The sequence below is a fragment of the Coregonus lavaretus genome (assembly GCF_964263955.1).
Source record: "Coregonus lavaretus genome assembly, chromosome: 17".
Lineage (NCBI taxonomy): Eukaryota > Metazoa > Chordata > Actinopteri > Salmoniformes > Salmonidae > Coregonus > Coregonus lavaretus.
In genome coordinates, this window is record NC_140004.1 from 26,725,491 (window position 1) to 26,739,741 (window position 14,251).

At 44.5% G+C, this 14,251-nt stretch overlaps 1 protein-coding gene across 1 annotated transcript; it reads left to right on the forward strand.

Moving 5' to 3' along the window:
* Positions 1-1,677: 1,677 nt before the first annotated feature.
* Positions 1,678-14,229, forward strand: rbm19 (RNA binding motif protein 19). The gene is made up of 22 exons (XM_084180481.1): positions 1,678-1,830; positions 2,867-3,049; positions 3,192-3,293; positions 3,547-3,585; positions 3,768-4,002; positions 4,088-4,347; positions 4,563-4,622; positions 4,766-4,916; positions 5,003-5,209; positions 6,560-6,690; positions 6,802-6,926; positions 7,074-7,170; positions 7,287-7,397; positions 7,494-7,694; positions 7,911-8,126; positions 8,261-8,321; positions 8,757-8,836; positions 8,949-9,004; positions 13,091-13,204; positions 13,308-13,419; positions 13,534-13,654; positions 13,747-14,229. The coding sequence occupies exons 1-22, from the start codon at positions 1,795-1,797 to the stop codon at positions 13,827-13,829; spliced, it is 2,781 nt and encodes a 926-aa protein (XP_084036607.1). The 5' UTR covers positions 1,678-1,794; the 3' UTR covers positions 13,830-14,229.
* The last annotated feature ends 22 nt before the right edge of the window (positions 14,230-14,251 follow it).

Sequence of the window (14,251 nt, forward strand, 5' to 3'; positions counted from 1 at the left end):
CATAACTAAATCCTACAGGAGAGTTTGAGTGATGAAAGTTGGATAGAGGATCTCAATCTCTGCGCAAGAAACACTTGGACAAACTTTAAAAAACGAATGTTAGGCTATTTTCTGGCAATTGTGCCATTGTGCCAGATGTTAAGACTACAAACCGTTATAAATGGTATATTTACGAGATTGACTTGTCATTTTAATAGGCATAGGCTGACTAAAATCTGGGTTTATGATTGTGTCACTTTGCCATGGTTTGCTTAGCTAGATGCAGGTAGCCTATAGCCCCTGATAGGCCTACATCTAATTTCAGATAGCCTACAGTAGCCTAGGCAAGATGTTGGTACGATGTAAACTGAACGATTTAGCAGCTTGCTTAATTCAAATTGATGGACTAATTTATTCAACATTAATAGCGAAGCTATTTCGAGGTAAGAAGCGCGTGTGTTGCCAAATAGCCTGCTCGAATCGGCTACTGAGGATGGGGTCATAATTTAAATCACCTAATCAAATATTAATAATATGGATTTGAACTGAATATGATTGTCAACAACAGCCGGTGTTTATTTCGTTTTTACCTGAAGCCTAATATAACTGACTGTTACCATCAATCTAATGCATTCTAACAGCTGATCGGCAATTGCGATAGAGCTCGAGCTGTGACCATGATCACAATTGATAACTTGAATTAGCCATGGCCATTAATAATTGCATAATAACACAAGCTATAACAACAAACTGAAGTTATAGGCTATTTATCAAATCCGTTTGCCAGCTCCTCCAGATAGGCTACACCAGTGGCACAAATTGATTTGCAAGGACTAACGTTAGTGATATCGTCATTTCAACATTTATTGTATCAAATGGTAGGCTACAGTAGCCTACAATGGCATAGAAATTAATAGGCTACTTGATGGTCAACAGATGCAAATGTATCATTTTCCACATTTACTGACAGTTTCATTGTGGACTTTTCCCCAACAGAAGCATGCCAGGAAGTTCCATAACTTCCATTTGAAATTTCCACTCGCGCAGCGCTCGAGACCCAAAAACTGAGCATGCGTAAAACCCTTCGAATGATACAGTTTTCCGTCAGCAAAGTCGACATTAGCATTAAGTTTAAACAGCCTCAGAGTGAATTTATATAATACACTCTAGTGCGCCTAATGTCGTTTTCCAGTGCTTTGTCGACATTATTTGTTGATGAACATACGTTCTAGCGCGTTAACGTTTTATGGAAAAACGGTTGGAAATCAGTGTTTCCATAATGACAATCCCCTCCGGCCCTCCCCACCAATCATTCACTCAACCCGTGACCTATACGTTTTCAAAGTAGCCCAATGGTCGAATTTTACCGACATGGCAACCCTGTCATTGTTCTCGGTCAAACAGAAAATATCCTTTCTACGCGGCCACATTTTTCACGCGCGCCCAGATGGCGCTGGCGCCCCCTTTCGGTAGAGCTTCAGATTTTTAATCTGAGGGTACAGGGTTCAAATAAATTATGTATTTTGTTATAATATGTTTATGAAAAATACGTAATGTAGCTACTGTTGCCCACGGACAGCCAATGATGTGAATTCAAACTATTAATGCCAATGCACAGCACACATCTTTTGGTAAGGACTTTTATTTTGAAGACTGAAGGTTCTTTTTTTAATTGACCCGGAAGTGATTCCATATGGTTCTGCAAAATGTTTCCAGGTTAGCAATGGCGACCTAGACAGACGTCCACGCGTGTTTATTGTTGACATCTATATTTCCATTTATTTCAGTGTTTAGACGGGATATAGGTTTACAAAAATGTCGAGATTAATCGTCAAAAACCTTCCAAACGGGGTAAGTTATGTTAGAATGTGTTGTTGAATGGATTGTGAACCAGTATCTGGGCTTGAGGAGACGAATATGACGAGATCCAACGTTATTCTGACACCCAGGATCCTTACATTTTAGTCATTTAGCAGACGCTCTTATCCAGAGCGATTTACAGGTGACAGATTTTTCACCTAGTCGCCTCGGGGATTAGAACCAGCGACCTTTCGGTTACTGGCATAACGCTCTTAACCACTAAGCTACCTGACGCTCCTGCAATTCAAAGTCCCAATAACCAGCTCTGCAAACTTTATAATGTTAAAATACGTTCGGTACTTCGCATAGCAACTCCCGTCATTACTGACGTTACACAAGGTATGTACTTCCAAAAAAGGTATAATTTAAATATCAACGTTATTTCGGGTTACTGTACTGCTGCTGGATCAGCCGACCTGTGCGTGGCAGTAATGAGTGATTTGCGCACTTGGTCAAAAACAATACTTTTATTTATACCTTTTTTGGAAGTACACCGTGCGTAATGGCGATAATTGATATGCGGAAGTCAATATTTTGTTGACTACCGAACGTATTTTGACATTATAACGTTTGCAGAGGTGGTTAATTGGACTTTGAATTTAATTTACTGGTTCAGATGGAGTGTAGCTACAGAGCTAAGCCTCTGAGCTAAACGTTCAGGGCTAAAACTACACAGCAAATAATTGTATATACTATTTCGTACATGAATTACAGGGGCTAATGTGTGACTGAATTGACTAAACCTAAGTTTAGTTAATGACCGAGTTTACATTTACCCTTGGTTCCAAATGAACTACTAGCCCCAACCCTCTTAAGCACTTGTGTATCTGAAAGGATATAATAATATATGTAACTATGTCTAAGGCGGTAGCTCCATCTTGCCCTCTGATAGGCCAAGTGGAGTTATCAATCCTCTCAGATGTTCTCTCCATAAGTGCCCATGGAGTAGTGGCTAGGTCTGGCTTGATTTGTTATTCAGGGTTTGTTAAACTGAGTTTAGGTTACTAATGACGAGCTTTGCCTGCAGATGAAGGAGGAGCGGTTCAAGGGGATGTTTGCCGCCTTCGGAACCCTGACAGACTGCGGCCTGAAGTTCACCAAGGAGGGCAAGTTCCGCAAGTTTGGATTTGTGGGCTTCAAGACTGAGGAGGATGCGGACAAGGCGCTGAAGCATTTCAATAAAAGCTTTGTGGACACGTCCAGAGTAACGGTGAGACAGTTAGCCATTCAGACTCCTGAGTAGTGGTGAGATGGACAGCTAGCCAATCACAGATTGTATGTCAAATTTGCTAGCCTGGTTGACAGATAATGCCATGGTCCTCTCTGATAGTGTGTGTTGTGCTTTTGCCCAGGTGGAGATGTGCAAGTCGTTTGGGGACCCCACGAAGGCCAGAGCCTGGAGTAAACATTCCCGTGGCCCAGCCACAGCCACAGCACCCAGGGAGAATAAAAAGGTACAGTATAAGGATAGGGCTGCAGTCAAGTGTTCAATGTTTTTGAATGCTTCACACCATGGGATGTTCCCTTCATCTTCTAGTCATGTGTACACACAGGGTCCTGGGTAACATTGGGGTGTTATTATATTGGGTGTTGATGTACCATAATAACAAGGTATACTATGACATATTTTGTGCTGAATTGTTGTGAGAGATCATATAATCTATTCTTCATTTATTTTTCTCTTATCGTGTGTTTTTTTTACACCAGGAGAAGAAGAAAAAGGAATCCCCCAGTATTCTAGGCAAAGTAAGTCCATGTCTGCCTGGCAGAGGAAGTACTCTATGGATTACATTTACATTTGAGTCATTTAGCAGACGCTGGAGTGTAAGATATCTCAAATGCCTGAAGTGTTGACAATTATTGTCTTCCTTGACATTCCGGTGCTCTGTTTAATCTTGTTTCTGTTTTATCTTGTGTGTGTGTGTCAGCTGGAGGATGACGAGGGTTTCCAGGAGTTTGTGTCGGTGCATCAGAACCGCAACCAGGCACCTACCTGGGCCAACGATGCTCTGCCCCAATCAGCAGCCCCTGAGACCGGCCAGGGGAGGACTCGAGAGAAGAATGAGAAGAAGAAGCCTGCTTCCGATGATTACCTTAACTTTGACTCTGATGAGTCAGATGAGGAGGAGGAGGAGGAGGAGGAGAAAGAGGAGGAAGACCAGGGTAGGTACACATGCCTACACAGTCCCTTTGTCTGACAGATGCTAGTAAGGATCTGTGTGTGTAAACGGTGTATTTTCACTGTCAGGTGCTGATAAGCAGGCTCTGAAGTCTGGCCTGTCTGATATGGAGTACCTGCGCTCCAAAGTGGCACAGACAGGGGGTGCTGCTGTGGAGGAGAACGATTACAATGAGGAAGAAGAGGATGAAGATGCGGAAGACGAGCCTGCCCCTGTGCAGCAGACAGATGGTGCCTATGAGAGTGGGGACAGAGACTGTATCCAGAGGGCCACAGCACCAGCCTCTTCACTGGAAAAAAGCCAGGGCAAACCTGGCAAACAGCAGGAGGTAGGGCGGACTCCTAACCTTCAACCCCTACTATTTTTACGGGCACCACTGACCCACAAACCTTGGGACTGTATATTTTACCTAAAATCCAACCTTCATCGAACTGATGGAGGATAGCAGTTAAAACAGCATAATGGTGTAGCATTCTGACTCACTGATTCATTGCCTTATTCCCTTTGGTAATGTGTGTGTGTCTATCTCTCTGTGTTCCACAGACTGAGCCGACCACTGAGTTCACAGTGAAACTGAGAGGATGTCCCTTCAATGTCAAAGAGGTAAGTATGTGGGTGTTTGGGCATGGCATGGGGGTGTGATGAGTTCATAAGAGTGGGAAAAGGGAGATGTGTCCTCCTATATGGTGCAGTTGTTTGTTTGTTTATGTATGACTTCTTGGGTTGTTTATCTGTGACATCAACAGCAACAAGTGCGAGAGTTCATGACTCCTCTGAAGCCTGCAGCCATTCGAATCATCAAGAACGCCACTGGCAACAAAACCGGGTATATATATGTGGACCTGCGGTCAGAAGAGGAGGTGGAAAAGGCTCTGAAGAAGAACAAAGATTACATGGGTGAGAATCAGACCTGGTGTGTGTGTGTGGATGTTGGTGTCCTCACTGAGAATATAAAGACATGTATTGTGTGTGTTTGTCCTAAGGGGGGCGATATATCGAGGTTTTTCGGACGAGTGTGAGGGGTGAGGGGCGTGCGGAGAGGCGGGACAAAGGGAGCGAGAGGAGCTTCACCAGGGAGCTGAAGGATGATGAGGAGGAGGAAGATGTAGCAGAGTCAGGAAGACTCTTCATAAGGAACCTGCCCTACACTTGTACAGAAGAGGAGCTCCAAGACCTATTCACCAAGCACGGTGCGCGCACACACACACACACACACACTGTACAGTGCCTTGCAAAAGTATTCATCCCCCTTGGTGTTTTTCCTATTTTGTTGCATTACAACCTGTAATTTAAATTGATTTTTATTTGGATTTCTTGTAATGGACATACACAAAATAGTCCAAATTGGTGAAGTGAAATGAAAAAAATTACTTGTTTCAAAATATTCTACAAAGTAACGGAAAAGTGGTGCGTGCATATGTATTCACCCCCTTTGCTATGAAGCCCCTAAATAAGATCTGGTGCAACCAATTACCTTCAGAAGTTACATAATTAGTTAAATAAAGTCCACCTGTGTGCAATCTAAGTGTCACATGATCTCAGTATATAGACACCTGTTCTGAAAGGCCCCAGAGTCTGCAACACCACTAAGCAAGGGACACCACTAAGCAAGGGGCACCACCAAGCAAGCGGCACCATTAAGACAAAGGAGCTCTCCAAACAGGTCAGGGACAAAGTTGTGGAGAAGTACAGATCAGGGTTGGGTTATAAAAAAATATCCGAAACTTTGAACATCCCACAGAGCACCATTAAATGCATTATAAAAAAATTGAAAGAATATGGCACCACAACAAACTTGCCAAGAGAGGGCCGCCCACCAAAACTCATGGACCAGGCAATGAGGGCATTAATCAGAGAGGCAACAAAGACACCAAAGATAACCCTGAAGGAGCTGGAAAGCTCCACAGCGGAGATTGGAGTATCTGTCCATAGGACCACTTTAAGCCGTACACTCCACAGAGCTGGGCTTTACGGAAGAGTGGCCAGAAAAAAGCCATTGCTTAAAGAAAAAAATAAGCAAGCAACCTGTTTCAATCTTCCAGAGATTTGAGACTGGGACGGAGGTTCACCTTCCAGCAGGACAATGACCCTAAGCATACTGCTAAAGCAACACTTGAGTGGTTTAAGGGGAACATTTAAATGTCTTGGAATGGCCTAGTCAAAACCCAGACATCAATCCAATTGAGAATCTGTGGTATGACTTAAAGATTGCTGTACACCAGCGGAACCCATCCAACTTGAAGGAGCTGGAGCAGTTTTGCCTTGAAGAATGGGCAGAAATCCCAGTGGCTAGATGTGCCAAGCTTACAGAGACATACCCCAAGATACTTGCAGCTGTAATTATTTTGCATCTTCAAAGTGGTAGGCATGTTGTGTAAATCAAATGATACAAATCCCCAAAAAATCCATTTTAATTCCAGGTTGTAAGGCAACAAAATAGGAAAAATTCCAAGGGGGGTGAATACTTTCGCAAGCCACTGTATACCTGCACTGAACAGGAGTTCACACACACACCTGACCCCTGAGCCTGTTTGTTACAGGTCCTCTGGCTGAAGTGGTTTTCCCCATCGACAATCTGACCAAGAAGCCTAAAGGATTTGCCTTCGTCTCTTACATGATCCCTGAGAATGCAGTGACAGCACTGGCTCAGCTAGATGGACACATATTCCAGGTACTAATCTCACACCCTTACCTATAGTGTGTTTCTAACCTCTAAACCGTAACATCTAACCTCTCATCTTCTCTCTCTCTCTATACCCCCATCTCTTTCTTTCTCTCTCAGGGCAGGATGCTGCACTTGCTTCCATCCACTCTGAAGAAGGAGAAAGCTGACTCCGCCCACTCTGGGCCAGGCTCCTCCTCCTACAAACGGCAGAAAGATGCCAAGAACAAAGCCGCTAGTACCAGGTCAGTTACAGTCTAAAGACATCTCTCCTTAGTTTAAAATATCTCTCTAGTTGTCAAAGTTTATGTTTACAATCCAGTACTGGAATTGTCCAGTAATGTTATTGCCTTTTTGTGTTTGTTCACATTGTGATGTTTGTCCCTCTACAGCTCCCATAACTGGAACACCCTGTTTCTGGGCACAAGTGCTGTTGCAGATGCTATCGCTGAAAAATACAACACCACCAAGAGCCAAGTCCTGGACCATGTGAGTTCTACTCTCCCGTCTCCTCGTCCCCTTTACCCCTGTCTCCCCTTACCACCGAATACACCTTTCCCCCACCCTCTACCCCCATCCTCTTTAATGATATGATTCTCTCTCAGGAGTCTAAGGGGAGTGTAGCAGTGAGGATGGCTTTAGGAGAGACTCAGATTGTCCAGGAGACTCGGCAGTTCCTGTTGGACAGCCACGTTTGTCTGGACTCCTTCAGTCAGGTATGTTGTAAAACACTGTCTATGTTGTGCTAACAGTGCATAAAGAACAGAACATTATTTAAAGTTTTTCTAATTTTGGATTCTGTTTGTGTTTAGGCGGCGGGGCCTCGTAGCATGTGTGTGTTCCTGGTGAAGAATCTTCCAGCGGGAGTGACGGTGGAGGACCTGGAGGAACTGTTCTCGCCGCACGGCACCCTGGGTAGAGTGCTGCTGCCGCCTGCGGGCTTGACTGCCATCATAGAATACCTGGAGCCCACTGAGGCCAAACGAGCCTTCACTAGACTGGCATACAGCAAGGTGTGTGTATGTATATGTGTGTTCCATGCAAATGTGGCCTCTTATGTAAAAATGGAACGCTGTCTGAGGAAGACCATGGTCCCGTTCCATTCCGCTGTCTGAGGAAGACCATGGTCCCGTTCCATTCCGCTGTCTGAGGAAGACCATGGTCCCGTTCAGGGGAGTATACTGTAACATATACTGCCTCTCTCTCCCTCTGCCTGCTTCACTCTCTAGTTCCAGCATGTCCCCCTATATTTGGAGTGGGCCCCTACGGGAGTATTCTCAGCTGCCATGCCCAGCAAGACACTTACACCAGATCCGGAGCCCACCACCAAAACCTCAGCACAGGAGGAAGAGGAGGAGGAGGAGGAGGAGGAGGAAGAAGCACCGGGATCCACTCTCTTCATCAAGAACCTCAACTTCACTACAACAGAGGAGACATTGCGTGAGGTGGGGTTAGCGTTAGATTTATGGAATGTGAGTTAGATGATGAGGAATAGAGGATGAGTGAGTTATAGTTAGGATGCAGTTAGGTCTGAAGTTTTGGTGAATGTCTCATGTTTTTGGTTTGTGTCTTTCTACAGACCTTCTCCAAATGTGGCACATTGAAGACCTGCACCATCTCCAAGAAAAAAGATAAGATTGGTACTGAACATTACATTTAGACTGAACCTTTAAAGGCGCTGCATGGTCAATCCCACGTCTGCATTGGCCGTGCAGCATTTACGGTTATACAACCTCTGTAGAAGTCAGGGCATTCATACTTCTTGCACTTTGCGGAGCAGCACAGAGCTGTTGTGAAGGAAGTTGTCAAGGACGTGAGTTTGTGTTTATACAGGACCTCCCGCCCCCACCTACCATCAACCAATCATGTCAGTGCGGAGCTATACGGAGCCCTCCGCATTGTTACATACATTTGGGAGGCGCACAGCAATGGGGAATGGAGCTCAATTTGGAATTGCGTCACACCCTCCATACAGAGTCTCCGACCACATTTTCGGATCAAGCATAAATTGGCTCTTAGACTCATACTGAACATTTGTGAGTTTCAGTGATGTCTGTGCTGTTTTGTCCCTGTAGGTCGGCTGTTGTCCATGGGGTATGGCTTTGTCACCTATCAGACCCAGAAGGCAGCAGAGAAGGCCATAAGGCAGCTTCAGGTACTGACCCTAGCCCTGATCCTTAACCTTTAACCCCAACACCTATAGATACTGACCACACACCTCTATCTCAATCTCTCTCATCCCCCCATCTCTCTTCTCTTTCTCTCAGCACTGCAGCGTGGATGACCACCAATTGGAGTTGAAAGTGTCTGAGAGAGCCACCAAGTGAGTCACTCATCATACTAACCACGGTTACGTTAATTAACAACAAACTACGGTAATAGTAATAGGAGTAATTACAGTGCATTCGGAAAGTATTCGGACCCCTTGACTTTTTCCACATTTGGTTACGTTACAGACTTATTCTAAAATGGATGAAAAAAAAATTCCCCTAATCAATCTACACAAAATACCCCATAATGACAAAGCAAAAACAGGTTGTTAGAAATGTTTGCAAATGTATTAAAAATAAATAACAGACATTTTACATTTACATAAGTATTCAGACTCTTTACTCAGTACTTTGTTGAAGTACCTTTGGCAGCGATTACAGCTTCAAGTCTTCTTGGGTATGACGCTACAAGCTTGGCACACCGGTATTTGGGGAGTTTCTCCCATTCTTCTCAGCAGATCCGCTCAAGCTCTGTCAGGTTGAATGAGGAGCGTTGCCGCACAGCTATTTTCAGGTCTCTCCAGAGATGTTTGATCGGCCTCTGGCTGGGCCACTCAAGGACATTCAGAGACTTGTCCCGAAGCCACTCCTGCGTTGTCTTGGCTGTGTGCTTAGGGTCGTTGTCCTGTTAGAAGGTGAACCTTCGCCCCAGTCTAAGGTCCTGAGCGCTCTGGAGCAGCTTTTCATCAAGGATCTCTCTGTACTTTGCTCTGTTAATCTTTCCCTTGATCCTTACTAGTCTCCCAGTCCCTTCTGCTGAAAAACATCCCCACAGCATGATGCTGCTACCATGCTTCACCGTAGGGATGGTGCCAGGTTTCCTCCAGACCAGACGCTTGGCATTCAGGCCAAAGAATTCAATCTTGGTTTCATCAGACCAGAGAATCTTGTTTCTCATGGTCTTAGTCCTTTAGGTGCCTTTTGGCAAACTCCAAGCGGGCTGTCATATGCGTTTTACTGAGGAGTGGCTTCCGTCTGGCCACTCTATCGTAAAGGCCTGATTGGCGGTGCTGCAGAGATGGTTGTCCTTCTGGAAGGTTCTCCCATCTCCATAGAGGAACTCTGGAGCTCTGTCAGAGTGATCATTGGGTTCTTGGTCACCTCCCTGACCAAGGCCCTTCTCCCCCAATAGCTCAGTTTGGCCGGGCGGCCAGCTCTAGGAAAAGTCTTGGTGGTTCCAAACTTCTTCCATTTAAGAATGATGGAGGCCACTGTGTTCTTGTGGACCTTTTATGCTACAGAAAAGTTTTGGTACACTTCCCCAGATCTGTGCCTCGACACAATCCTGTCTCGGAGCTCTACGGACAATTCCTTCGAACTCATGGCTTGGTTTTTGCTCAGACATGCACTGTCAACTGTGGGACCTTATATAGACAGGTGTGTGCCTTTCCAAATCACCTGAGCTCAATTTCGAGTCTCATAGCAAAGGGTCTGAATACTTATGTAAATAAGGTATTTCTGTTTTTAATTTAATACATTTGCAAAAATGTCTAAACCTGTTTTCACTTTGTCATTATGGGGTATTGTGTGTAGATTGATTCAATTTTTTTATTTATTTAATCAATTTTAGAATAAGGCTGTAATGTAACAATGTGGAAAAATGGAAGGGGTCTGAATACTTTCCGAATGCACTGTATAAAGCCACTTATGATGACGCAATGCAGCATATATCCTTATACATTGAGGGAAAAAAGTATTTGATCCCCTGCTGATTTTGTACGTTTGCCCAAGACGTGATCAGTCTATAGTTTTAATGGTAGGTTTATTTTAACAGTGAGAGACAGAATAACAAAAAAAATATCCAGAAAAACACATGTCAAAAATGTTATAAATTGATTTGCATTTTAATGAGGGAAATAAGTATTTGACCCCTCTGCAAAACATGACTTAGTACTTGGTGGCAAAATCCTTGTTGGCAATCAGATGTCAGACGTTTCTTGTAGTTGGCCACAGGGTTTGCACACATCTCAGGAGGGATTTTGTTCCACTCCTCTTTGCAGATCTTCTCCAAGTCATTAAGGTTTCGAGGCTGACGTTTGGCAACTCGAACCTTCAGCTCCCTCCACAGATTTTCTATGGGATTAAGGTCTGGAAACTGGCTAGGCCACTGCAGGACCTTAATGTGCTTCTTCTTGAGCCACTCCTTTGTTGCCTTGGCCGTGTGTTTTGGCTCATTGTCATGCTGGAATACCCATCCACGACCCATTTTCAATGCCCTGGCTGAGGGAAGGAGGTTCTCACCCAAGATTTGACGGTACATGGCCCCGTCCATCGTCCCTTTGATGCAGTGAAGTTGTCCTGTCCCCTTATCAGAAAAACACCCCCAAAGCATAATGTTTCCACCTCCATGTTTGACGGTGGGGATGGTGTTCTTGGGGTCATAGGCAGCATTCCTCCTCCTCCAAACACGGCGAGTTGAGTTGATGCCAAAGAGCTCGATTTTGGTCTCATCTGACCACAACACTTTCACCCAGTTCTCCTCTGAATCATTCAGATGTTCATTGGCAAACTTCAGACGGGCATGTATATGTGCTTTCTTGAGCAGGGGGGCCTTGCGGGCGCTGCAGGATTTCAGTCCTTCACGGCATAGTGTGTTACCAATTGTTTTCTTGGTGACTATTGTCCCAGCTGCCTTGAGATCATTGACAAGATCCTTTTTTTATTTTTATTTTATTTAACCTTTATTTAACCAGGTAAGCCAGTTGAGAACAAGTTCTCATTTACAACTGCGACCTGGCCAAGATAAAGCAAAGCAGTGCGATAAAAACAACAACACAGAGTTACATATGGGGTAAAAAAAAAGTCTAAAAATACAACAGAAAATATATATACAGTGTGTGCAAATGTAGCAAGTTATGGAGGTAAGGCAATAAATAGGCTATAGTGCAAAATAATTACAATTAGTATTAACACTGGAATGCTAGATGTGCAAGAGATTATGTGCAAATAGAGATACTGGGGTGCAAAAGAGCAAAATAAATAACAATATAGGGATGAGGTAGTTGGGTGGGCTAATTTCAGATGGGCTGTGTACAGGTGCAGTGATCGGTAAGGTGCTCTGACAACTGATGCTTAAAGTTAGTGAGGGAGATCTCCAGCTTCAGAGATTTTTGCAATTCGTTCCAGTCATTGGCAGCAGAGAACTGGAAGGAATGGCAGCCAAAGGAGGTGTTGGCTTTGGGAATGACCAGTGAGAGATACCTGCTGGAGCGCAGACTACGGGTGGGTGCTGCTATGGTGACCAATGAGCTAAGATAAGGTGGGGATTTGCCTAGCAGTGATTTATAGATGGCCTGGAGCCAGTGGGTTTGACGACGAACATGTAGTGAGGACCAGCCAACAAGAGCGTACAGGTCACAGTGGTGGGTAGTGTATGGGGCTTTGGAGACAAACGGATGGCACTGTGATAGACTACATCCAATTTGCTGAGTAGAGTGTTGGAGGCTATTTTGTAGAGTGTTGGAGGCTATATCTTCCTGTGTAGTTCTGGGCTGATTCCTCACCGTTCTCATGATCATTGCAACTCCACGAGGTGAGATCTTGCATGGAGCCCCAGGCCGAGGGAGATTGACAAGTTTTTTGTGTTTCTTCCATTTGCGAATAATCACACCAACTGTTGTCACCTTCTCACCAAGCTGCTTGGCGATGGTCTTGTAGCCCATTCCAGCCTTGTGTAGGTCTACAATCTTGTCCCTGACATCCTTGGAGAGCTCTTTGGTCTTGGCCATGGTGGAGAGTTTGGAATCTGATTGATTGCTTCTGTGGACAGGTCTTTTATACAGGTAACAAGCTGAGATTAGGAGCACTCCCGTTAAGAGTGTGCTCCTAATCTCAGCTCGTTACCTGTATAAAAGACACATGGGAGCCAGAAATCTTTCTGATTGCGAGGGGGTCAAATACTTATTTCCCTCATTTAAAATGCAAATCAATTTATAAAATGTTTGACATGTGTTATTCTGGATATTTTTGTTGTTATTCTGTCTCTCACTGTTCAAATAAACCTACCATAAAAATTATAGACTGATCATTTTTTTGTCAGTGGGCAAACGTACAAAATCAACAGGGGATCAAATACTTTTTTCCCTCACTGTAGATACGGGAGTATTTTGTAATTCTTTGTATTTGTTTATTTTGTATAGGTCTGCAGTAGTGTCTCGTAAGAAGCAGGCAGAGGGGAAACAGACCAGCTCTAAGATCCTCGTACGCAATGTCCCCTTCCAGGCCACAGTCAGGGAGATACGAGAGCTCTTCTGGTAATACATACACACATCCTCAGAGCTCTCTCACTGAGACATGACATTTTTACTCACTCACTTATGATGATGATGATGGTGATGATATGTATATCCCCTCCAGCACGTTTGGGGAGCTGAAGACTGTTCGTCTGCCAAAGAAAGCGTCCGGTACCGGCACCGGGGCTCATCGCGGGTTTGGCTTTGTAGACTTCCTCACCAAGCAGGATGCAAAGGTGAGTGAGGGTGAATGAGCATGGTGTGTGGTATTTCTTGTTTCCCCTCTAAAAATGGTATTGTTGCTGTACAGTAGTGTTGAGAGGTGTTGTTATTTATTGTGTCCCCTGTAGAAAGCGTTCTCAGCACTGTGCCACAGCACCCATCTGTATGGGCGGCGGCTGGTTCTAGAGTGGGCCGACGCTGAAGACACTGTGGAGACGCTACGCAGGAAAACAGCAGAGCATTTCCACGGTAACACCCAGCGTACAGATGCAGTAATACATTTCTGATTGATGTTTTTAGTAATCTGTTCTCTGATCTCCCTTTCTCTTTCTTTCTCTTAGACGTCCCTAAGAAGAAGCGGAAGGCAGAGGTGATGGAGGGTATTATGGAGACTATGGAGGCCGGGGGGGCAGAGGATGACTAACCTCTCAACCACACACCCTAACCCCAGCCCAGCCCTGATTGGTGCTCTGTCGCTCAATGTGGGTAGGACTGACTGCGTAATCTGGACCTGAGTGACAGGAGAATAAATAATCAGACAGACCAGAAATCGACAGAAGCCAATTATTTTGTCAGTGATTCTGCGCAGAGCGTTGACAAGCAAATCCTCTCAAACACACTGAGGGACTTTGACAGAGCATTGATGTTACAAGGAACCCATGTGGGTGTGTGAGAAAAAGAGGGACAGAGAGAGAGAGAGAGAGCGAGCGAGAGAGAGAGAAAGACAGACATGTCTCAGTGAGAGAGCTCTGATGATGCATGGGACTCTGATGACATGATTGATATGATTATTTGTACACAACAATTAAATGTTACCCATTTGATACAGTGGCTTTAAGTTTTTTA

Excerpts from the sequence above, each read along its gene's own strand:
- rbm19 (XM_084180481.1), top strand. The coding sequence starts at position 1,795 with ATGTCGAGATTAATCGTCAAAAACCTTCCAAACGGG. Across the intron at positions 3,586-3,767 it reads CCCCCAGTATTCTAGGCAAA|CTGGAGGATGACGAGGGTTT; the intron begins GTAAGTCCATGT and ends TGTGTGTGTCAG. Across the intron at positions 5,210-6,559 it reads AGACCTATTCACCAAGCACG|GTCCTCTGGCTGAAGTGGTT; the intron begins GTGCGCGCACAC and ends TGTTTGTTACAG.